Source organism: Oryzias latipes, chromosome 13, assembly GCF_053564925.1.
Source record: "Oryzias latipes strain Hd-rR chromosome 13, Olatipes_Hd-rR_3.1".
NCBI lineage: Eukaryota > Metazoa > Chordata > Actinopteri > Beloniformes > Adrianichthyidae > Oryzias > Oryzias latipes.
Genome location: NC_136249.1, coordinates 18809170 through 18834192, shown reverse-complemented (window position 1 = coordinate 18834192; position 25023 = coordinate 18809170). Strand labels below are relative to the sequence as shown.

At 39.6% G+C, this 25023-nt stretch overlaps 2 protein-coding genes across 7 annotated transcripts in view; one reads left to right on the top strand and one right to left on the bottom strand.

The window, feature by feature from the left end:
* Positions 1-776: 776 nt before the first annotated feature.
* LOC144981729 (uncharacterized) lies at positions 777-8721 on the bottom strand. The gene is made up of 3 exons (XM_078930026.1): positions 8442-8721; positions 7933-8275; positions 777-1878 (listed from the first exon to the last, which is right to left on the bottom strand). The coding sequence occupies exon 3, from the start codon at positions 1569-1571 to the stop codon at positions 924-926; it is 648 nt and encodes a 215-aa protein (XP_078786152.1). The 5' UTR covers positions 1572-1878; positions 7933-8275; positions 8442-8721; the 3' UTR covers positions 777-923.
* The window catches only part of zgc:172282 (leucine-rich repeat and fibronectin type III domain-containing protein 1-like protein), a 154058-nt gene continuing 137051 nt past the window's right edge, over positions 8017-25023 (top strand). For 3 of the 6 annotated variants that reach the window (XM_078930022.1, XM_078930025.1, XM_078930020.1), the window contains exons 1-2: positions 8889-9024; positions 9113-9225. The gene's annotated coding sequence lies outside the window, so the exon portion shown is untranslated. Of the gene's footprint in view, positions 9025-9112; positions 9226-25023 lie in introns of all 6 variants that reach the window. The other 3 variants (XM_078930024.1, XM_078930019.1, XM_078930021.1) reach the window with 2 other exon arrangements.

Below are 25023 nucleotides of genomic sequence, written 5' to 3'. Positions count from 1 at the left end.
AAAAGCTGCGGAAAAAAGTATCTTTTTCAAATTGCAATTTCTAACTTGGGTTTTACATTTTGTGTTCCATTTTTTGTGCTTTAATTGGGAAGCATTTGTTATTTGTTTGGTGTTTTTAAGGTTCTGCAAATATACACATCATTTTTTAGAGACATTTGTTATCAGTTGTGTTTGTTGATTTGTAGTTTAATTTCATTGGATGTATAGATGTCGTGTGGGGGGGAGGCTCGAGAGCAGGTAGGACCCAGGCGCAGAGACGGGAGGCAAACGGGTTCAGGGCAAGTGGGTTTATTTAACTAACAAAAAGCGCTGCAGAGCAGGATGACAAAACTAAAAACAAAAACTTACTGTGGCATGGCAAGGGACATGGACGCCAGACAAGAAGACGTGATCAACATGAGCAGAAGTTAATGGACCAGCACAGGAGGAAGGCAGAGACAAGACTTATATACAGACAGGGCAGACAAGACACAGGTGAACACGATTAGGGCAGATGGGGACCAAAGGAAGTAAAACTCAAGAAACATGACAAGACAGGAAACCTTTCAAAATAAAACAGGAAACAGAACCAAACAAGACAGAACAAGAACTAAAGCGAAAAAAAAGACAACAAACTGAAACCATGACAATAGAAAGGAAAAGAAGTTCAAACATTGATTATAAAAAAGGATATAAGAGATAAAAAAAAAGAAAAAGGAAAAGAAAAAAGATAAAATATTGATTTAATTGCATTTTGAATGAATAAAAAACAATGATTAATAGAATCAGAATCAGAATCAGGAATCAGAAAAAGTTTTATTGCCAGGTTCAGTAGAGCGCACTTTACAAAACGAGGAATTTGACTTGGTGTATAGTGCAATTAAGAATAAGTTAAAAATTAAGTTAACAACAACAACACACTATATACAGTAGAGTAAGGTGAATTAAAGTGGGAGCACAGATGGGCTGGGATGGTGGGGCCTGTAAGTGGCACCGACAGTCCTTTGGTGGGCGGGGGGGGAGGGGGGGTCACCTGGGGGAGTTGGGGTTCTGTTCAGCAGGCTGGCTGCAGTGGGGAAGAAGCTGTTCTTGTGGCGCGAGGTCCTGGTCCTGATGGACCGGAGCCTCTTGCCAGAAGGGAGGGGCCGAAAGAGATTATGTCCTGGATGAGAGGGGTTGGCTACAATCCTGGCTGCCCGCCTCCAGGTCCTGGAGATGTGCAGCTCCTGGAGAGACGGGAGGTGGCAGCCGATCACCTTCTCTGCTGAGTGGATGACGCGTTGCAGCTTGGCCTTGTCTCTGGCCGTGGCCGCAGCGAACCAGAGTGTGATGGAGGACGTGAGGGTGGATTCGATGATGGCGGTGTAAAAGTCTACCAGCATCTTTTCAGGGAGGTGAAACTTCTTCAGCTGCCTCAGGAAGTACATCCTCTGCTGGACCTTCTTAGTGATGGAGCTGATGTTCTGCTCCCACTTGAGGTCCTGGCTGATGATGGTTCCCAGGAAGCAGAAGGACTCCACAGAGGTCACCGGGGAGTCACAGAGGATGACAGGGGGGAGGGGGGCTGGGGCCTTCCTGAAGTCCACTGTCATCTCCACTGTCTTCAGAGCATTAAGCTCCAGGTTGTTAGCGCTGCACTATGACACCAGCCTGGCTATTTAACTCCTGTAGGCCGACTCATCTCCGTCAGAGATGAGGCCGATGAGTGTGGTGTCGTCAGCAAACTTCAGGAGTTTGACAGACAGGTGACCAGCTGTGCAGCTGTTTGTGTACAGGGAGAGTAACAGGGGTGAAAGGACACAGCCCTGGGGGGATCCGGTGCTTGTGGTCCGAGTATCTGAGACGAGCTTCCCCAGCCTCACATACTGCTGTCTGTCCGTCAGGAAGTCTGTGATCCACCTGCAGGTGGAGTCAGGCACATTCATCTTGGAGAGTTTTTAATACTAAAGATGTATGAAAGACATACCGAAAAAATATGTCTTTCAGTGTTTAACTGGCTGTCTTTGGATTATGCATGCCTGAGTAATGGCCATTCTTACTTCTCATCTCTCTGTTCACTGCTTGCTAATTTACATAGCAGGGGTCCCAGCAGGAGGGGGCGGGGTTGTAACACGACTCCTTCAGCAGAGCCAGGCTGAGAGAGGCTTTGACATGTAAGATGTTAGATGTTAGAATGCCAGATGTTAGAATGACCAGTTCATTTTATATCTATGAAAATATTCAGGTAGCTATGGGACATGTTTAGCTATAGGTCTGTGAAAATTGGTGTCGATTGTTGAAACATAAGTTACCATAAAAAAATGTTTGTTTGGAGTCTAGACAGATTTAACACAGGTTTTTGGATGAAAAAGGATTTTTTATAAATCATCTGTTACACTTTTAAGTCTGAAAAAAATATGGAAGGCAGCAAACACAGATCCCTACCGTTTTTAATTTTTTTGTGCTGATATTTGAAAGATAAGTTATGCAAAAAAATAGGTGTTTGCAGTTTTGCCTAAAAAGACGTTTTCGGACCTTTTTGGATGAAATGTTGAATAAAAGTTCACCTGTAACTTCAATAATTCTGAATTTTTTTAGGAAGCAGTAGCACATAAATGCCTATGAAAGTTGAATTCTTGGTGCTGATAACCTAAACATAATTTATGCTAAAAATCTTTGTTCAGTCCAAAATTTCATTAAAAAAATCAAGTGATGAAGTTTCTCGTAGACCCTATAGTGTTACATATCAAAGCTGGAGGTTATTAAAGGCATTTAATTCTGAAATCTCAGCTTCCTGAGACAAACGGCTGATTTATAATAAATTTCTATTATTTGGGTGCACATAATCGACCACTTCCTGTTACGCAGGCACCGTCAGGTGTACACCCATGAAACTTTACATGATGAGAGAAGACCCTTCTGAGTATCTCCAGTTTTAATTTCATGCACATCGGACAAAGCAAAGAGAAAATACAGGGCAGAATGTGCCCCATGCAATAACTAGGTGGCGCTATAGAGCTCGTCCAAGATTGTCATATCCATGGGTTCAGAATAGAAGCTTCATCATATCCATTGAATTTCAGTGAGATTGGACAAGGAATGTGCACGTGAGAGCAACTTTTGTGTGCATAGCGAGATGCCCAACTTTGCCGCTCTGTCACGACCACACCCCCGCATTGAAAGTTATGGTTTTTTGTCAGAGTAAACTTCAATGGCTTTTCAACAGGTGGACGTCATTTTCAGGTGTGTCGGCTCATCCTACTCGGAGTAGTGATGCTCCAAGTAAAACATGTCATTTCCTCTTGCCAGCAGGTGGCGCTACACTTTTTCCAGATTTTTTCACTGCAGATGTGTTCAGAGTCAGACTACAATCATGCATATCAATTTTGGATCAGATTGGATTTTGCATGGCTGAGTAATGGCCATTTTTCTTTTCATGGCGTGTTTTCGAAACGACCTGCAATTTTGACGCGCCGCCATGGTCACAAACATCCATAAAAACTTAAAAGCTTCGCAATTTAACATCGGACATGTGTCTAGTTTACACAACCAAAGTTTGAAGTCATTACTCCAAAATCTCTAGGAGGAGTTCGTTCTAGAGCGAGGCCTGCAAATGTCCAAAATGAAGCAAAAATGACATATTGACCTCAATATATCAGACTTCCTGTGCGAGTGACAGGTGGGTCCTTTCAGACTTTTTTGTAAGTCTCCATCTGAAGAACATGCCCTGTAAAAATCAAGCTTGTACGTTAAAGCGTATGCGGGGCGTCGGGACAAAAGTCACTGTAGGTGGCGCTATCGAGCCGTTTTTGTGCGCCCATGCCAATCTCCTATAAAATACGAAATTTTTCGCGACTCCTGATGTGTGTGCCAAATTTGGTGAGTTTTGGGGTATGTTAAAGGCCTCAAAAAGGCGACTCTTCCGGTAGAATAATAATAATAATAATAATAAACATTCGAATTACAATAGGGTCCTTGCACTCCGTGCTCGGGCCCTAATAATCCGAGTAAATACAATAGGGTCCTTGCACTACGTGCTCGGGCCCTAATAAACCTAACAGATACAATAGGGTCCTTGCACTCCGTGCTCGGGCCCTAATAATAAACCTAACAGATACAATAGGGTCCTTGCACTCCGTGCTCGGGCCCTAATAATAATAATAAACCTAACAGATACAATAGGGTCCTTGCACTCCGTGCTCGGGCCCTAATAAACATTCGAATTACAATAGGGTCCTTGCACTCCGTGCTCGGGCCCTAATAACTCTTACAGATACAATAGGGTCCTTGCACTCCGTGCTCGGGCCCTAATAATAATAACTCTTACAGATACAATAGGGTCCTTGCACTCCGTGCTCGGGCCCTAAAAAAACAACAACACAAATGTGAGGTAAGTGTGTGTGCACAAGTGCAAGAGAGTTAGAGCATGAGATCAGAGCATGTTGAGAGGAGCTTTTGGCTTTTCTCTCTGAGGATAAAGCTTGTGCATATGAATCCCACTGCGACTTTGTCCATGGTGCTCAGTCAGCTGCAGGGCCTACGACCACTCTTTATCTTCCTCTCTTCTTCTCTCCCTCTCTTAAATGTTCTCTGAAAACCTTTTTTCTGCCCCTCCTCTTTGTGCTCCTCGTCTTCCCTGGTCAGTTTTACGGGCGTTAGCGTTAGAAAATTATGCTGTGGTTTAAGCAGCTCACAACAACGCTTTTACAACAGAAGGAACAAACAAATACAGTGTAAACTGACTAATATCATTAAACTGTCAAAAAGGTACGATAAACTAGTTTGTATTCATCTCATGAACTGTTGAGCAAACTCTTTCACTTAAATTTACCTTCTATTGTGTTTAAGATATTTTATCCTAAAACTCATTTAGAGATTCTTGAAGAATTTATTACTAAAAATTGAAATCTTTCTGTTAGGATATTCATTTATAAATGAGTGGCCAAAACATCAAACAGCAGAAGACCGTTTTGCTGAATGTATATCTTGATCTTGCTTATTTACTTCCGTTTGCACTGTTCTGAATTTCATTCATTTTTTTCGGTTATGTTGGGCACTTACAGACTCGCCCGGCAGAAGTGATGAGGGGAATCTTAATTTGTTTCTAGCTATGTTGCTGCTAAAAATAGACATGACATGATTTAATCTCTTATCCAGCTCTTTATAGGTCTACATATTTTTTTTAATCTGGTCCATTTTAATGTTTTTCAGGTTTAACCTGACTCACTTGCAACAGGGACGATTCATCTTTTGCATATTAGTGTCAAAAAGGTTTATTTGTAAAGTTATCTTGACAAAATAAAACTTAATATTTATTTACTCTTTGAATGATCAAAGACAATTTAAAGTCTGTGCTCTCAAAACCCTAAAAAAACACCACCATGTCAGTCAGTTACAGCCGTAAATTGTAAATATACACACTTGTATTTTATCTTTTTTAAATCGACCTTTAACCCGACCTCTCCAAAAATCTGTCGCAAGCTTAAATTATTTGGCTCTGCACCATAAATTGCATCCAGTCTCTTGCTAATCAGATAATTATAGATCACTCACACTCCATAATCCATGAAATCCTGCAGGAGCTGGAAAGGGAACACAATCATCTTCTTGCTGTGTTGGCTATTTCATCAATTTTTAATGGCAGCTTTCATTACTTCACCTAAGTGCTGCAGACACTGGTTATTGTGTCAGAAAGAGACATGCACACACTCCATGTCTGATCTAGTTCCAGGGACTCCTAAAAAGCACAGTTTATGATAATTGGAGGAGTGATTTGGCCTTACTGATAACACAAATTGATTCCTGCTCTTCTCCACCATCTATGGAAAGCTTCATAGATGACATAAATGTGTCAAAAATTGGCAATCCTCATTTTACTCTACTTTACTCATCTGAAACATTTTTAAAGTTAAAAATCACAAATGTTGTGCAGAGAAAAAAAAATGATAAAGCCTTAAAAATGACATTAATCATGAGTAGAAAAAGGTGAAACTGCAAAATGACCTAAATTTCATAAAATATTTAATATTTAATCTTCACTTTGACAACAAGTGCAATATGAAACATTTTATAGGTCAACTTAGTCTTTTGTATATGAGAATATATGTTCCTGAAAGATATTATGGAGCCAAAGTTTTTTTGTTGGATCCATGTCTTAATTTGGGGGAAAAAATGAAATGTTTTTACTTCATTTCTAATTTTTCATGTCAGGTGAAGGTAAGTGAAGCCAGTATCTGTTAACTTTCTTTAGTAATGGGGTTAGTATAAAGAAACAAGCATGTATGGAGAAAAAGTAGTCTCACTGGATTTGTGTGTGCAAAATACTTGGTTAAATCAAATCTCTGATGACCCGGCATTCTAGCAGCATTTAAATGCATCATCTACGCATAAATCTGAAGGCGTGAAAGGAGTCTCAACCCCTCATGCCCTGTAACTGTGCGTAAATGTGGTTTTGTGTGTGTATCAGGCAATGGGTGCATACTATTTAAAGATTGGTATGCATAGGATTCGTTTTTAATCTGGAGTTTGTTTTAAGCTTCTGTTATTTCAAGCTGTGTGTGCATAAATTGTGTTTTCTACTTATACATTACACATACAATACAAAACTGCAAGTACACAGTTACGCACAAAATCATTTGTATGAGTTACAAATCAGAAATTACACACAAATCCAAAGTAACACACAAGCAGGCAGACACAAATCAAGTATTTTGCACACACAAATCCAGTGAGACTCCATGAGGATGGGTCAGGGATGCAGCAAATCAGTCAATTTTCAATTCTTATTTTAGGCTGATCAAACCAAACCAATAGTGCTCTTACTGAATACATATTAAATACTCTTTTTTTTTTTTTTGTTTAACATCTGAGCACTGTTTTATAAATATCCGGTCCTTCGATGTTTTTCTGTGTTTCGCAGACAGTTTTGTATACAGTAGCAATGTAGGATGGCAGAGAAGTGAGATGATATTCCAGTTAATATTTGTAACTTGTAATTTTCCGCAACTGTGGATCTGAACCTTGATCATATATTTCATTTAACACTTGGGGCTTAAAAGGCTTTGAGGTTTTCTTATTTTCTTTGCGGTGAGGATAAATGAATACTTAATTTTTTAGATACCATATTGAAAAGTGCTTTTTAATTATGCATTTCTGGGACATGGGTGTTTTATACGGATACAAAGAAAAAGGCATTCAATGTTCATAGTATCATGCCGGTTTTCGCTTGAGCAAGGCCCAATTGGTGGTTAGTCAATTCCTTTCAAAGTAAAACTTGCTCTCAGTTATGCAACCTGTAATCCACATCAAGGCTCTGCAAATAAGGGTTTGGGGAAGCAGGCCCCAATTAGGCCAGCCCTGCTATGAGGTGCAGGTAGAACATCAGGGATGGGAAATCTAGATGTGGTGAGAGTTTAGAGTGTCCTCCTGAAGAAAAACCTGATATCATTATTTCAGTTAATCTATAAACATGTCTATATTTTCCTTTGATATTTTATTTATGTTGATAGTTCTTCCTGACACTACCCTCTGTATTAACCGGGCTTGGTACAGGCACATGCAGGACACTGGTTTGTGCCCTGTAAAGGCAGCATTTATCTTCATTTTCCTTTTTCTGTCTGTCCCCCTCCATCTGTCTTGCAGTCCATCCTTAAATATTTTTTGTGTTATTTTGGGGAGGGGGCTGTTGTTTTGGGTCTTTTTGATGGCAGGGCGGGGGGCGCTTATTACTGTAGTTTTTGTAAACTTTTGTGGCCGTGAGTGGGGGTGGGATGTGGGTCACAGCCTTCATGGGGGCATTGCCCCCCCTTGCTTTATGCCTTATCCGACTCTGCATGCATAGGAGTGGGCCACATTTATTTTTAGTATTTTTAACCCACTTTTAAATGCCTTTTTTGTCATCAAGTTATTAACAACTGATCAATCTTAAATGCAAGTTAAATTAATTGGACTCATTAATATAATTGTTCAAATTACCTCTAACTCTAAAGTATCCATGTGGCTCTGTGGAGGTCCCCGCCCCGCGCGCTGAAATCCCTCATAGGCGGCCACCAACCATCTACTAGGCAAACGCCCATAGCCTCCCAGCATCCCTCTGTGCGCTGCGCGCGTCCTGATCCTGGAGCACAGGTTCGTCCGCGGACTGGGCGGCTGCTGCGACCGTCACCTGAGGCAAAACTACCACGCAGAGTGGAAGCGGACGGGGACGGGAACTGGGGAGGGGGAGAGAGGATCAGGCGCGCGCCTCCTCTCCCGATCTGTGCCGCATCTGCAAGACGAGCTTCCAGCGGGCAGCCCGCACTGCTGCTCAGCGTCTTCACTTGGAGAGAACAATGCAGGGAGAGGGAGGAGGTCAGGGCAAAGTCACTTTCTGAAAAACAAGCTGACCAAGCTGTCATTCACTACTTTTTTTTTTTTCTACAGCAGATTCTTCTGCTCTACGTGTTATTTTGGTTATTATTCTCATTCGTAATGGTATTATTTACCTGTGGACGACCTTGAGGCGCACAAATACCGGCCGATCATCTGATCTGAAAGGATTGATATTTCTACGCAGATCGAAACGTGGAGCAGTGACAGCTGCGCGACGGAGCATCTGAAAAAAAAGGGGGGAGGCTGAGAAAACCTGATTCCTAACTCATCCACAACTGAACCTGCACAGAATCTCTTCAGATCATTGGATTTCAGCGGAGGCTTGGCATTTTCTTGGATCTGATCGATAAGTGTTAGAATGGGAGCTCTCCAATGGTGACCAGATGCGTGCGCATCGGCGCGCTGTTCCGGTTTAACGGTGTAAAATCAGTGGATTTCTGCAGGTTGAAGGCTGCCACCAGTGGTCGAGGCTTTTGGTGCAAACTCAACGGGAACTGAACTGAGTCGCCGGGGTGCCTCACAGAGCGCCGCAGCACTCCCAGCCTGACGCAAAAGGGGTGGTGGTGGTGGATATAATTGCTTATTTGGTTTGAAAACATGTGTTTGATCAGAAAAAGGATTATTTTAATTTGTTCCAGTCCAACACCTGGCTTGTGAAAAAGGATCTATCCAAAGGTGGTGCATCCTAACCTCCAGGTACTGTTTTATCTTATCTTTTTTCTCAAGTTATAATGCAGATTGTTCTCTTTATCTAAATATTATTTTTTTGAAATTTCTTCTTAAGGGAGTTAACTGAACTGACAGGGAGACAGAAGAGGTGGCAGATGGGAAGATAATGGCGCTGGTGTTTTCTCAGATGTTGATATCCTCTAAAGACACAAGGAGAGAATGACAGAGGTGAAGGCAGTTCTCTTTCTTGAAACTCCTCAGAGGAGATGACCCCCCCCCCCCCCCCCCCAAAAAAAAAAAAAAAAAAAAAAAAAAAAAGAACTGGTAAGCTCTCTGAAGAGAGAGGGACAGAAAAGAGTAGGGATGGCTGAGTTTGAGAAAAAAAAAATGTTGCAGGTTTGGGTGAGTACAGACAGGAGGGACTGAAAGAGAGTTGTTGGGCTGGGGGACGGGTGGGCAGTAGACTGGATACTCTGATAGAATACAGAGTGGGAGAGGAGATGGGCAGCATGATAAAAGGAAGAGGGGTGTGTAATGGGATAAGAAAGGCAAAGATAAGTGGAGAAAATGTAAGGGATGAGGGGAAGGTAATGGACTGAAATATATTGGAGGGGCAAAGTTGAGCTGCTTGTTGGGACGCTAACCAAGAGGGGGTGAGGAGAGATGCAGAGAGCAGGTGCTGTGGCTTGTACTGAAATGATCCCTGAAGGGAGATCTAACAGTATTGAGCTGAAGGAAATCACAGAGTGCTATCAATCTTTGCTGTAGATACTATTCTGTTTTATCCATTGGGTGGGTCTCTAATGTAGTTGGCTGTGCTGTGGAGACAGAGCAACACTAAGAGTCGGGGAGACCACAAAACCCGCAGCCAACAATTTTGTGCGCAGTGTCAGCTCCTCTGCAGTTTACCTGGTCAATTTGCTCATCTCCCATTGCCCTATTTGCATTTTGATTGGGTTTTGCTGGAATTATAAGCCAAGTTAAAACATGTGGGATCAAACATGCAAATGAAGTGAGTCTTAAGGGGATTGATACTTGTTTTCCTGGATCTTTGGCTTTGCTGAAGCCTTGTTCTTTCATAGCAATGTTTTGTGGTTCACTCTGGCCTAGATGACAAGGTTTTGCCTAAATGTTGCTTGGATCAGAGCAGTTTTGGAGAATTCCCATTATTAAAAACCCATAGTTTCCATATGGTATTTTAGAATAGTCATTTTCAGTATGTTTGATTGTATTATTTGTTGATTTTACACTGATAGAAAAATCACAAATTTACCAACTTTATTCAAAGTGTTTGCAAAATTTCTTTGATAAAACCCTGCACCTAAAAATTCAACAATTTCTTTTATTCTGGGTTCCAAAGTCTCCCCAAGTCTGAATCAAATAGTGAAGATGTTTTGATGCTGTCACTGTTTTTCTTAGAGCTCCTTTAGCTTAATTACTATCTCAATACTGTTTCATTTCATCAAACTCAGGATGAAGCAAAGTAAAGTGATGTATTTTTAACACATTTTTCTAATCATGGAATTCCACCCACATCACAGGAGTGTGGTTTGTAAAAACTCAGGCTATTATAATTTAAGATCAGATAGATTTCTTTTTATTTTTTTTTATCATGCTCACTTCAGGATAACGAATTTGCACAGGAAAACATACCAGGGTAAGCTTCTGTAAAATCTAAGTGATGAGTACCTCAATTTTCAGATGCGGAAAATTACCACCTGCATGTTGACTCAATTATCCAGTAATGTGAAGAGATTCTAAAGAGGATTTTTGGTCCATTTTGTTTTTTCTCTCTATGCGAACTGATACACTAACACCTATATATTATCCTTTACCATAATTAAAAACAAAGTGAAGATATGCCATAAATGACTTGAGCCTTACTTAAGTAAACGATTCTAGAGACTGGCATCAATACAGTCAGCAGACCACATTCTTGATACTTGCTCATATTCTGCTCAAGAGCTTATCAATGTGGGATAATGCAAACACTGAAAATGTTTTTGAATTAAATTAGCAATGCAGTTTTCGTTGTCTTTAAGATTTGTTAGCAGGCCAAGTTGTGATCCTTCTGAAGTGAGGCACAGTCAGGCAGAAGTTTTTCAAATATTAGTATGACCTTGATTTGTAACATCAAAGCTGGAAGTTTTCTTTCATGCTAAGCGTTTAGGGTTCAGAAGGCTACATAAAGCTACAGAACTGTGGCCTATGCTTGATTTTTAATCAAGCAAAGATGGAGCCTGGAATATGTCACTGGCCTGGCACCGATTTCAGACACTGACACAGTGAGCACAGCTGTGGCACTTTGCATACACTAGAGGTTTGCCTCTGTTTCTCCACTGAGAATGCTTTGAAAAAAATTACGGCACCTTCTTCTGTCTGCGGCTTCATGTGGTGCTTGGTTTTGAAAATTGATTCTGTCTGCTAACTCTTTTCCACTGCTGCAACAAAGACTTCCAGCCTACTCAATCCTCTTTATATACATTGAAATTTATTTATTTTTGGTGCTGCTTCCGGGTCACTTCACAAATGTAATGGCATGTGACTGGTGTGTCCTTCCCCATTGGTAATGATGAGTCCTTTCCACAGCTGCTCGTCATGTGGCCAATGACTGTGTGTCATGTTTGTGTTCAGAGGCTAAGAAGATACAAACAAGATAAAAAAAAGACCAAATTTTATTTTCAAATTGGGTTCTTTTTTTCAAAAATGAAAGCTTTTATTGGATTTTCCTCCAAAGTAGCTTGATCAGTTCTGTAATAACATAGTGGGATGTGAGTTTCAATAGATACCTTCTGTTTTATTGCATTTAATTGCTGTGGCTAAGTTAATTTCCCAAATCAAGTTCACACTAACCAATTTAATGACAATTCTTTTTTCATCCTTGATTTTCTCATTTCAGCTTTTTATCATTTTAGCCCCCTTAAACATAATACCCGTTGTATATGCAGTGTTCTACACAAATGAACTTGCCAATTTTAGAAGCATGGGATAAAATATCTCCCTAGAGTGCATTATAGTTGTAAGGGAGGCTGAGTTTCATGGGTCGGTGCTATTTGTGGGATTCTGGCTTCTCAAAGGGCATAGAACAGTGATTCAAATCCTGGTCGAGCTGTCTTGGAACAATGAAATCATCTATTTTTGGTCAGATATAGAATATTTCTGAGTCTGTCTATGTTAAACAGAATAAAGAAGCTGAGGAGAAGTTTGAATTCTGAAGGAGTGGAAGTCTAATTGATTGATGTGTATGTGTGAGTGAGACTGTGTAAGGAGAAAAATGGATCCCCCACAGAGAAACTCAATTTTTCTTTTTGAGTGAGAAAGAAAATAGTTCCATCACTCCATGGAAGTAATTTATAGGACTGTGCTCAAGTGATGCTCAAGAAGAGGTCTTTTTAAACTTCTCATAGACTCAAGGTATTGATTTTAGTCTTTAGATATTTTAAAGATTTGCTTAAATAAAGACTACCGGTACATGTCATTGGGGTTGGCTGCAGTTACAACGTTCAGTAAAGGACCAAAAAAAGGCACGAGAAAAACACTCAAAGCGGGGCTGGCTTGACAAATAAATGGTGGGAAAAACAGCGGTGAGACCTGTGGAGGTAGTCATTTTAAAACTGCAGAAAAACCTTAATGGCTTTCAGGAGTGAGCAACTTTCTTAGAACAATTTGTTGTAAGTACTACAAAAGCAAAGAAAGAAAAATAAGTTAAACTGAGTAAGTAGGAAAAATTAGATGAAAGAGAATTACAAAACATGAGAAAGTGATAAAAACAAAGATAGACATTGAAAAGAGTAAATCTAAAAAACATGTAACATCTTTAAATTTATTTGAAATCAAAATTTGTGATAAACTGACTTGCTCCTTTCTTGTTCCAATAGCCAAAAGCCATCATTGTGAAAACTTTGATCCAGCGCCACTCTAGTAGGGGTTTCAAACGTCCACACGCATGTATTTGTGTGTGCACATTTGCATGACAGCAGATGCTGGATCAGTGGCGCAATCCCACCTCACCAGGGGAGAATGTGTGAGAGATGCTTCTGAAAAAAAAAACAAAAAAACAGAGAAGTGAGGAGAGGCAGGGAGGGATGGTGCCAGGAGAAAGACAGCAAGCGTTGTGTTGAATGCCAAGCAGCATGACATTAGAATGGAGCTGTGTTGAGCAGGCAGCCAGAGGGACATGACAGTTTAGCCAAAACCATCATTTCTAGCATTATCTTCTCCAACAGCAGCTGCTTTTGTTTTTGTGTTGTTTTTTTCTTCTCCACCTGTAACATGCTGAATAATTGTATACGCCGATTTTGTCAGAATCAGTTACCTTTTATATTATATATAATGAAATTTCGTCGTCTTTATGTAGAGTATGCAACCTTTGTAGGTACATGTGGGACCACATGAAATTCTTTTGTCGGATAATTTATTGATCTTTTTATTTTAACCAAAGCAAATGTGAGGCCAAATGTGGAGCCAAGGAGAAGGAAAAGACTTTCCTATTAAACTGGGGTGAGGCTGACACATAGGGGTCAATGCTGTGTTCCTTGAATCATACCTGAGTAGCTTTAGAAGTATGACACTTTGCCCTGCCAGCCAAGGTTGCTGCCTCCAATATCCAACTCTAATTTTCCTCACAAGGGTGTGTGGTGAGCACATGAGCTGTGTGTAAATGTGTGCCCACGTGAAATACATTTGAAATCCAAGGGCACATTCACACAAGGGCTCTTGGTTTTGGCCAGAGTTGCTTTTATTGGGCAGCTGTGCAAGCTCATTGATACTCCAACAAGATACCAAAAAAATTTGCCTGAAGACAGGTTTACCTGCTATGGGATTTCTAACACACTATCAGACAGACAAACAGACTAGGGTGAAGTCCATCGGCCCCACTTATAAAAAAAAAAAAAAGAAAAGACATGATTGAAATGATACTGTTGTTTCTTGGCCTTCACACGGTATTTCTGCAGACTCGGTTGAGAAAATGTGTGCAGAATGTTGAAAGATTTCACAGCTTCATATGGTTTGATTTGCTTGAGCATGTCTGGGACCAGCAGTAACTGGATGATCGTACCCCACCCCCAAGTAATCTGGCGGAACTGCATGTGGGGCTAGTGAGATATTGCTGTCAATTATGGCAAATGGTTGGAAATACTCGGTATTGACATGTTAATTTTTTGTTATTTGGGGTGATCAATTAAAATTAAAATTCAGACCAAATGAGAAAAGTAGTCATGTAACTAACAGTATCCCTAACTCATTGTGAGTAGTGTACTCTGAGTTTAATGGTGACTGAATTGTCCTGTAGTTGTGATTGTGAGTTTGGTGGTGTGTCTTTGTGTGGCCCTGTGATGGACTGGTGAACTCTCCAAGGGGTTTCCCACCCCGTCTGACAGAAGCTGGATTGGCTGCATCAACCCTGTTTCCCTGATCAGGGTTAAGACGATGTTTGGATGATGATGATGATGATGATGATGATGATGATGATGATGGAATAAAACTAAAGATTAATTGGAAAAGTCACACAATTTCAAAAGCTACTGGTTTGGGAGTAACAATGGAGAAAACAAGTTCTGACAACGAGGAGAAAAAGCTGATGAAAGAAAACTATGACTTCATGTCCTCTGACTATCACACATCATGAGCACCTTTACTTTCTCACTACTCTAGAGTAGCTGGGGATCTTTTCTGCGCTTCTTTGGATTCATGCGAAAGGCTTTTTTTGCACTTGACATGCAAAGTGTTTCAACACTACTAACTTCCTTTGGTTCACTTCGGGTTGTTGGTGCCTTGAGTAGTCCATGTGGAAACACTGCCGCTGCACCCTATTTACAAGTTAAATGAGACCTTCATTTTGCACCAGAGTTCACTTGTTCCTGGCGTATTCAAGAGTTCAGATCAGTATCAGTTAGCGTTCTTCATCGCGAATATAATCTCCAAACAGTTCTGACCGTGAAATATTGTAAATGGTCAATTTTAGAAGAGGGAAATATGTCGGTTAACCAAACCAAGGGTGAGATTTCTCTTATATTATTGTGATGCCACTGTAAAGAAAGCAGCTTCAAAGCATTAGCAATACATTATTAACGAGCGACACCAGCTATGAATTTGTTAAAAAAACTCAAACCTAATTTTGCCCTGAAGAACAGGATCCTGTGAAAACATGATTAAGATATGAGAATCTTAACAGGAATACAGCAATTATAAAGCTGAGGTTTAAACCTTTGTGACTTCCCTATGATTACAACCATTACAAGAGGTTTTTGTTTACAGAATCATCTGATAAACCAGTTCACCAAGTAATTTTATCTCCCACAGAATGCTGGGGCATTATTTTTGAATTGTTTGACAGCCATGGCCCTTCTCCCATATTTTATTTTGTTATTCTTTGTGAAAACTGTTTATATGTAAACATCTTGATATGGTGTCTCAAAAAGTAGCCAGTTTTCACTGTAGAAATTATAGATATTTTGGGAGAATTCTCCTGGAGTGTGTAGGGGTTGATGTGGGTGGAACATGTCAAGTTACAACAACAGGTATTCACAATGCAAACTCTAAACTCTGCCTCTGAAAAATCCCATTTCTAATCCTGTATGTGGCTCTTCTTTGGATCAGTGACACATACATTTGCAAATCTGTTTTTCTTCCTATAATATGTCTTTCAGTTATTGCCAGAGAAGGGGAAAAACCCTAAAGGCATTGAAAGGGTTCATTTGATTTGCCATGAATTGTTTAAGTATTAAGTAAAGCCCTTTTTACTCCTCTACCGAAACAAAAACAAAAAAACAGCTGAATTAAACACAATGACTATTTACATATTTCTTCATGACTCATTACTATTTGCTTTTGTGTGCGTGTGTGTGTGTGCGTGTGTGTGTGTGTGCATATTATGTGGCTATGAGAAAGATGCAACACGGGGCAGAGATTACTGAATGTTACTTGCATCTTCCAAACTGAAGTGAACATCAGCTCCTCTAATTGAGTGGGGAAAAATGAATTTGACAAAAGACAGAGAAACCCTGAAAAAATGACTATCCAGCATTCTTTATGCAAAGGTATTATTAATGGATGCCTTTGCTGTTTCGTAAAAAAATAAAAAATAAATAAATAAACTGGAAGGCCTGCTTTTAAAGGAGATTTTAGTCTTTCAGTGCCCAATACTTGTAATTGTTTTTTGTTTTACATTTTGGTTTTATTCAGGAATCTGATAGTTCAAAGGTTAAGTGAACTAAATTGTAAAATTTCTCTAGGTGTGCATGGAACAGCTGCTGGGTTGGCTCAAGCAGCCCCGTGACCCCAAAGGGATCAAGGGGTTCTTGATAATCTCCTTTTACTGTTTTTTCAGGATTTACATTTAAACCTCATGTAGGGAAAAAAATAAATAAAACTACAATCATATCCCTAAATGAGGTTCTATTAACCCCTCAATTTGTTGTTAAAAGCATAATGTGATGGGTCAAAGAGGTTAACTTTAATTCCGTCAAGATTCTGGGTTACAGTACATATGTTATTAATCTTTTAATTTTTAAAATGGTAGTGAGTAACATGAAAGTAATTTTACCTTTATTTTGAGCAATAACAAAAATGTTGATGATTGTTTATTGCAGTCTTCCTTGTACTTTAGGATACAGACCAAGCCATAGGAATTGAACAATGTATGTCTGAGATGGTCAGTTAATTTTTGTTTCTGCAAAGGCAGTTTGATTTTTTGCCTGCCCCCTACCGTAATTGTCTAGGTTGGGGGGTGACAGAGCAAACCTGACAAGCAGACCAAGCTAGTGAGTAGTGACAGAGCAGAGAGGAGTGTCAGTTTTCTCCTTTACATCCCCTCATCTATTTTCTGACAGAGGCAGCCTTCCGTGCTGTGTTGATGCGTGACTGCTTCTATCCATATCTCACCCGCTTTACCCCATTCAGTATCGTTCACTCATTCTTTATCCTGTGGTTTCTCTCGATCTCTTTGACACTTGCTTCCTTAATTTCTTTTAAATCAGTCTTTTCCTCTTTTTGCTCTAATATATTTTCTATATTGTTGAGAGCATGAGCATAGTTGCATTTATTTGTACAGGAGGTTCAAACACAAAGATTTAAATTACTGGGCTGGCATGATTTGTTACGGCTGGAATATTACTTGATTCGATTTACAAATCAAGATCAAACCAAGATTCTTGCTTTTTAATAAAGTATGTTAGTGCAGTTGCATTATGTACATCTTTTTACTGGATGTATGAAAAGTAAAAGTATATGTTTAAATTACTATCATTCATACCTTTATTTAAAACAGATCAGAATCAACAAAACTGTTTTTTCCCTTTAAACATAATTTTTTATTTTTAACCTTCTGGTTAAGTTCAGCAGTAAACAAAACATAAACATCATTGTTTTTTTTTGGATCATTTAACAAGAAATCCTGAATATTCTCTCCATGCTTTTTTTCATCCTTAAAGTTCTGCAAACTTTATGTTAAAAAAATTGCATATCAATGTAAAGCCTTTATAAAAAGCCGCTTTTCTCTGCTGCAGAATCAGCTGATTCACGGTTATTACATGATCACTTCACGATTGTACAGCACTGCATGTCAGCGCGAGGCTGCTTTGCTTTGCTTCAGAAACCACTTGAATCATGTTAATTGCGTCAAAGGTTGAAGAGTTACTAGAATCAAGAAATATAAACACTGCAGCTAAAACTCCAGCTTTAAAGCAAATTCATTTTTCACAACTTACGTCAGAAAACGAAATTTCAGTCTCTTTTTTTTTCAGCTCCAAACACTCAATGGTTTTGACTTGAATATGGGAAGCTTTACTGACACTTTATTTGGAAGATTTGTTTACTTCATGTGACGTTAGCGCTGTGTATTTGGCCGCCCAGTTTTATTAAAAGTCGTTGGAGTGGTCATGAATGTGGATGGCGGCAGTCAGGTGGGGTTTTTATGTGCCGTCATTATGAAATCAAGCGGCCAGAGGGCGACCGGACGGCGGCCATCCATATCAAGTGCCAACCGGCCGCCAGATGCCCGGTAGTCTGGGGGTTAATAAACTGTCTTTATACCGTCAAAGCAACACTCTGTACAGCAAGCATGGCCTCACCCAACAATTTCATCTTCGCCTTTCTTGTGCATGTTGCTCGTCTTCTATGAGTAGTGCAGCAAACACTGTCTTCTTTGTGTTCTTCTCAGCATCAACTGCAATTCGTCAATATGCAGGTCTCTCAGTCACTGTAGTGCTACGGCTATGATCAGTTTTGTGAATCAGTGCCCTCTCCCCATTCATATGCAGGACCCATTGTGAGGATTCTATGGTTTAGTTTTTTTTTTATTTTTTATCTTGCACCCTGTCAGTCACTCACTCAAGGTACATATTTATCATCCACAGCTGTTGTTATTTCTGTTAATTGACATCAGTGTATAGAAGTCTCTAGTTTTTAGTTCTTCATTTTCAGGTGATTCTGTCAGGAACTGGTGGTGGAGGACCCAAAATGCAGGAGACAAGGATTGGTGACAGAAAATAAAACATTTAATAAACAAACCATGACAAAACCATGGGAGCAACAAAAAGGTGGCAGAGCAGATGACCTGAGGAACTGAAAACCAGACACTTATGCACACTGAGGGTGATTAACTAAATGAAGGCCAGCTGTGGATGAACAACCTGAATCTGGTGAGACAGACAGACAGACAGACAGGGCAACTCAGATCATGACCAAAACAGCACTAAAACCAAACTAAGCAACAGAACCCTCACAGTTCTGTTGCTTAGTTTGGTTTTTGACCTGACATTGAAGAATTGAAAACCAGACACTTCTATACACTGAGGTCAATTAACAAAAATAACAACAGCTGTGGATGATTAATATGAACCTTGAGTAAGAGAGTGACTGACAGGGTGCCACACCAAAAAAACAACTTAAAAAAACAAACTAAACCACAGAATCCTCACACCTATGGTGGTTGTGATCGGCAGATTGACGTCCGGTCATCGCCGGGCCTCTGGTCTACATCAACAGTTCCTTTCGAATGCCCGCGCTGCTACCGTATGCTTTCTAACAATTGGATGGTGGCAGTGGGACAACGGTACGGGCTGGAGGGTTGCAGTCTTAAATCATCAGATGATTTTGGAAACCCTCCTATCAGCCAATTATCGCGATTTTACCCTCCTGGCTTTTGCCTTTCACTGGACTTTCACTGCATGATGTTAAAAAATCATTAAGATTCCGTAAAATTTGAAGTTTTTCTTAAAATGACTTGAGTGGCATGTAATAATGCGACTGTCTCCTCTCGATTACACATGCCACAGCGCGACCTTCTGCTGAATTTGTTTTAAAACTTGCATTTAGGTCAAGGCACAGTGGCATGTTGGTATATGTGACCAAGGTTTAAGTTTATTCTAACTCTTTACTCTTCATGGTTTAGACAGAGTGAACCCATCTTATAGCCAAAAACAAACGAAAAGCACTGGTTGATTACATGAGTTAAACTGTAAATTCAAGTAGGGTTAAATGTGAAAAGACCCCCAAAAGAGAGTGCTACTAAAAAGGGCTCAAAGTTAAGTCTTACTGAACTTATATTTAAGATAGAATTTTTGCCTTTTCTCTGCAGCTTCCTATTACAACAGAGAGTTCAGAAAACTTGCCGTGTCAAGATTTCTCTTACAGGCATACAGCCATTTTAAATTGCAAGTAGCAACAAACGTGACTACAAATAGAACAGGATGTGCAGCCATGGCTCATGAACAAATGTCTTCTTGAAAATGGCTCAGACATCCCCAGTGACTTATTTCACAGCAACTTTACCAACTGTAGCCTGATCACCAAGTAAGTAAGTAAGTAGTAAGTAAGTTTTATTTATATAGCGCCTTTCACAGATAAAATCACAAAGCGCTGAACAATAAACAATATATAACCCAGTAAAAGCAGAAAAACAATCAATTAAATATAATGTAAGCAAAACTAAATTGAAGAAAAATAAAGATAGAATAAAAGTAACAATCAAGCCAGTCAGCTAAAAGCATTTTTGAATTGAGTTGACTTTTAAAAGAATCGACGGTGTCGGCCACACGAAGGGATAGAGGGAGGGCATTCCAGAGTCTGGGGGCTATTGCCTGGAAAGACCGGTCACCTTTGGTTTTGTACTTTGTCTTAAAAATCTTTAAAAGATTTTGATCTGAGGATCGGAGGGCACGGCTGGAAGCGTAGGGACAGAGCAAGTCTGATAAGTATTTTGGGGTCTGTCCATTTAAAGCTCTATAGGTTAAAACTAGAATTTTAAAATCAATACGCCACTTGATTGGGAGCCAGTGCAAGGAGGATAAAATGGGGGTAATGTGTGCCCTTTTGTCTGATCCCGTTAAAAGCCTTGCAGCAGTGTTTTGAACTAACTGAAGACGGTTAAGAACAGATTTATTAAAACAAGTAAAAAGAGAATTACAATAATCTAAACGAGAAGAAATAAAAGCATGGATAACCATCTCTAAGACTGAGTTAGATAAAAACGCCCGCAGTTTTGCTATGTTACGTAAATGATAAAAACAGTTTCTTATTAAAAGGCTGGAATGATGGTCCAAAGACATTGACTGGTCAAACCATACACCAAGATTTCTGATACAGGGCTGTACAGAGGAGCTCAAAGAACCAAGATGCTGGGAAATTATTGGGATTTTGTTTTCTGAGGCAATTATTAGTGTTTCCGTCTTTTCTGGGTTTAGCTGTAGACTGTTACTTGTGAGCCAAGATTTAACACAAGCAAGGCAATCTAGTAGTTTTGCAAGTTTGTGGAGTTCTGTGTCATTGAAAGAGCAGTACAGCTGAATATCATCGGCATAGAAATGGTATGACACATTTTTAAAGTTATTCAAAAGCTTTCCAAGAGGGTAGATGTACATTAAAAACAAAAGAGGTCCTAAAACAGATCCCTGGGGCACACCATGTAGGAGTGGAGCGGTATCAGAAAGCATGCCATTTATGTAGACAGAGAATGTTCTATTAGTCAGGTAGGAGGTAAACCACTTTAAAACAAACCCAGCAATACCAAACTCATTTTCTAATCTGCCCAACAGTATTTTATGATCAACAGTGTCAAATGCAGAGGATAAGTCCAAAAGAACCAAAACTGTATACTTTCCAGAGTCAGCAGCCATCGGTATATCATTTGAAACTTTAAGTAAAGTGGTCTCCGTGGAATGCATCTTTCTAAAACCAGATTGGTATTTATCAAAGAGTTCATAGTTGCTTAAAAAATATGTTAACTGTTCTGCCACTATCTTCTCCAAGACTTTTGAGAGTATAGGTAATTTTGAAATTGGCCTATAATTGGAGGGTTGTGATGGATCCAGGTTGGGCTTTTTTAAGAAAGGTCAAGAATCCTGTGGTAGATGGATCAATGTTGTAAAGATGTAATGCAAAGGGACAAAAGGACATGGAAAAAGGATGTGTAAAAAAATACAAATGCACTTGAAACAAATAAAAGGATTTTTCTAATAGATTTTTTATTTGTTCTTGAAAAGAATGGAAGCTGAAAGAAATGCATTTACCCCCAGTTTGAAAGGTTAAACACTTCCAAATATAATTTCTCTTACGTCTTTACAGTGCTCATGTGTATATTCTTAAAGTTCTTACACTCTGAAGGTTTCATTATAAGAAAACGCACTTTCAATTCAGTTCTAGGTTTTCATTTAGAAATGTGGTAAAAAACTTTCGACATAGAAAGATGCAGAATTAAAAACACAAAATATAACATCTAGAGTCTCACAAAAATATTTTCTTTAATTCTGATCCCTAGATCAAATGTGTACATTTGATTTGTAAAAATTCGAAATAATTACCTTTTTTACCTAAAAAGTCAGAAAAAAACCTCAAAACTAACCTTGTTATGCTCATTAGTTCTCATAACCTATTTTGTTAGGCTCTCTTAGACACCTAATTGGCTTACCTGTGGCGTTTCTGTGAAGTTTTGGTCCCTTCCTTTGGAATAAGCTGCTGACAATTCATTTTAAACATCAAGTGGATTTTTATTCCATTACGATCGGTTTCCCTCTGCTTTCCCTTTACATAATTGATTGTAAAAGATCCAGTTTATATGCTGTTAGATTAATAAGGCAGAGCACTGCGACATGGTGCCTCTTTTTGCAGCTGTAGTTCAAAAGTGGAGCAAAACCTGCGACTTTCCAATCAGAAGGCTGCGAGTTCTCTTGGGCGCCCTAATCTTGGGTACGGGGGGATGGCGCCTGCCTGTGTCTCTATTGGAATTTATTCAAGGGCAAGTGGGTGGTTGCTTGGAGAGTAAGCCAGCTCTCCCTTGGGGAGCCTTGGTTCATGCCTGGGGTAGGGGTGGGGGGGATGCTCAGAACTCCTGGGTGGTGGGTGGTGGGGGTGTTGTTTTTTTTTTCTTTTTTGCTGTGCATCATGTTCTATGTCTATGGACGTAAACAATTGTCATCCAACCTCCTCTGTGCTATTTCCTGTTCAGAATGTACTCAGTTAGCTAAATCTTTAAATCTAGCATATTTGGTTTGATGATATAATGCTGGACTTATTTTTCTATGAATTTCTGAAGTATGAGTTTAAAGAAAAGTGTAAACGCGTTAATGTCTGTCTGAGAAAAGTGTGTAAAGTGTGTAGTGAACCTCAAAACATCTATGATTATTGTAAAAAAAAATAACTTGACTACTTTTTAGATTTCTTTTATCATTTTTAGAACACAACTCTAACAATAAAGGAGGCGCCATTGTAGAAGTATTTAACATTTTAACAAGTGTTACATTTTGGCACCTCTATCCACCTAAACAAGCATTCATTTGAAATGGCAGGGATAGAGGGTGGGGCTGTGTCATCTATTGGTTATTATTGTTGAGTAAATCCAAAGCCAGTTTTTCAGTTTTGTTTTGTTGCCATTTTAGGTGGGTAATGACATTATAAGGCCAGTCCTCTGTGAAAATAATGATACAACCGAGAAGACAAAGTGGCATTGAGGGCTACCATCTCAGTTGACTGCTTGTGAGTAATTGAAGAAATGAGCTACTTTCATACGGCCTTTGTGCATAAAGGTTCAACCGAAGTACGTCTTCCCTCCATCACAACTCTAGATTTGCAAATTAATTCAGATTCCCTTTGGGAATAATAATCCCGTCCATGTGTGCAAATTTATGCACTAGATGAAACAAAAACAGGTGTAACCATTGAGACTCCTTGTGGTTAAAGCATGTGACATTTGACATCTACCAGTATTTCAAAGATGACTGACAATATGAATTTGAGTGTTTAAATATTTGCAGTACAGTTCTCCTCACAATAAGTTATATTGTTATTTGCTTGTGGGGCTCCACTCTTGGGTCTGTCACAAACTGTCAGTAGTTCTGTGTCTGCAAGTCTGCTGATGGCACTTCAAGACACACCAAGTTCATATGCAACATCTGACTGCCTTCTACAATAACCTCCATGATGTCAATCTAATGTTCCACCACATCCCAAAGGTGATCTACTGGGTTAATATCTGGTGACTGTGGAGGCCATTTGAGTCCAGTGAACTCATTGTTCTCATGTTCAAGACACCAATGTGAGATGATTCCAGCTTTATGACATGGTGCCTTATCCTGCTGGAAGTAGCTATCAGAAGATGGTACACTGTGGTTATAAAGGGATGAACATGGTCAGCAACAAGACTCACTACCAATTGAGCATGGTTACAATGCCACAGCCTACCTAAGGAGCTCAAAGTGTGCCAAGAAAATATCCCCCACACCATTACACCACCACCCCCAGCCTGAACCGTTGACACAAAGCAGGCTGAATCCATGCTTCCATGGTGTTGACGCCAAATTCTGGGCAGGCAGCGTTTTTTCAATCTTCTGTTGTTCAATTTTGGTGAATCTTTGTGAATTGAAGCCTCAGTTTCCTGTTTTAGCTTACAGGAGTGACACCTGGTGTGGTCTTCCGCTGCTGTAGCCCATCTGCCTCAAATTAGATGTGTTGTGCGTTCAGAGATGTTACTCTGCAGACTAAATCATTGGTTATTTGAGTTCCTCTTGTCTTTCTATCAGTTGGAACCAGTCTGGCCGTTCTCCTCTGATCTCTTTTTCGGACCATTCTCTGTCAACCCTAGAGATGGTTGTGGGTGAAATTCCCAGTAGATTCTAATTTTGAAATACTTGAAATACCGTATGGCACCAACAACCATTTCAAAAAGGAATAAAGGGTGAACAAACAATAGATTAATATTTTATCAAAAGAATGTTGAGAGGGATTTAATTTTCAAACAATAGTTGCATTTGTTCATATGACATCATCTACTGTATGTATCTGGTAAAGTAAAGATGGCGAGGGTCATTAAGGCTAACATCATGAGATTATGACTTATAGAATATGAGGGCACATTAAACTAGTGATGCTTAGATCACAAACTCAATACTTTTTTTTGTTTGCTTTTACAAATCAAAACTGTAGTTTCTGCAGCAGAGCATGGCGGATTAAAAAAAACAAAAAAACATTATAGCTAGTTACCAGCTGTAAACCAAATGGGAACAAGTTTAGTGGTTTATTCTTCATAGACACTTAAATAGGTATTCTGTATGAACTGGCTTCTGAGAAGTATCCCTTTGATTCTCCCAACTTTACAATAAAAGCGTAAGAGGGAGCACATTACCTTTGCCAGGAATGACTCTCCCAGGAAATTAACAACGCAAGTAATATCAGACTTTACTCGTGTGAGGGATGGTCTCTTTGGTCTCAGCATTACAGTTTTGTGAGTATGCAGATTCTATAAAGTTCAATTCAATTCAATTTTATTTATATAGCCCAATATTACAACACAGTTGTCCCAACGCACTTCACTGATTGTAGAAATCAGTTATAAGATACAATAGCTGATTGCTAAACTTACTAAACAGACCAAACTAAACTGGGCATCCCTGCCCTAGACCCGACTTCTCTGTAAGGAAAAAAAAAAGAACATCCATCTGTATCTGCTTATTCCGGTTTGGGTTCAGTGGATAGTGACGTTTACTCAGCTCCTGTTGTTGGAGGTGGGGTACCAGACCGCAGAGAGACAGACAA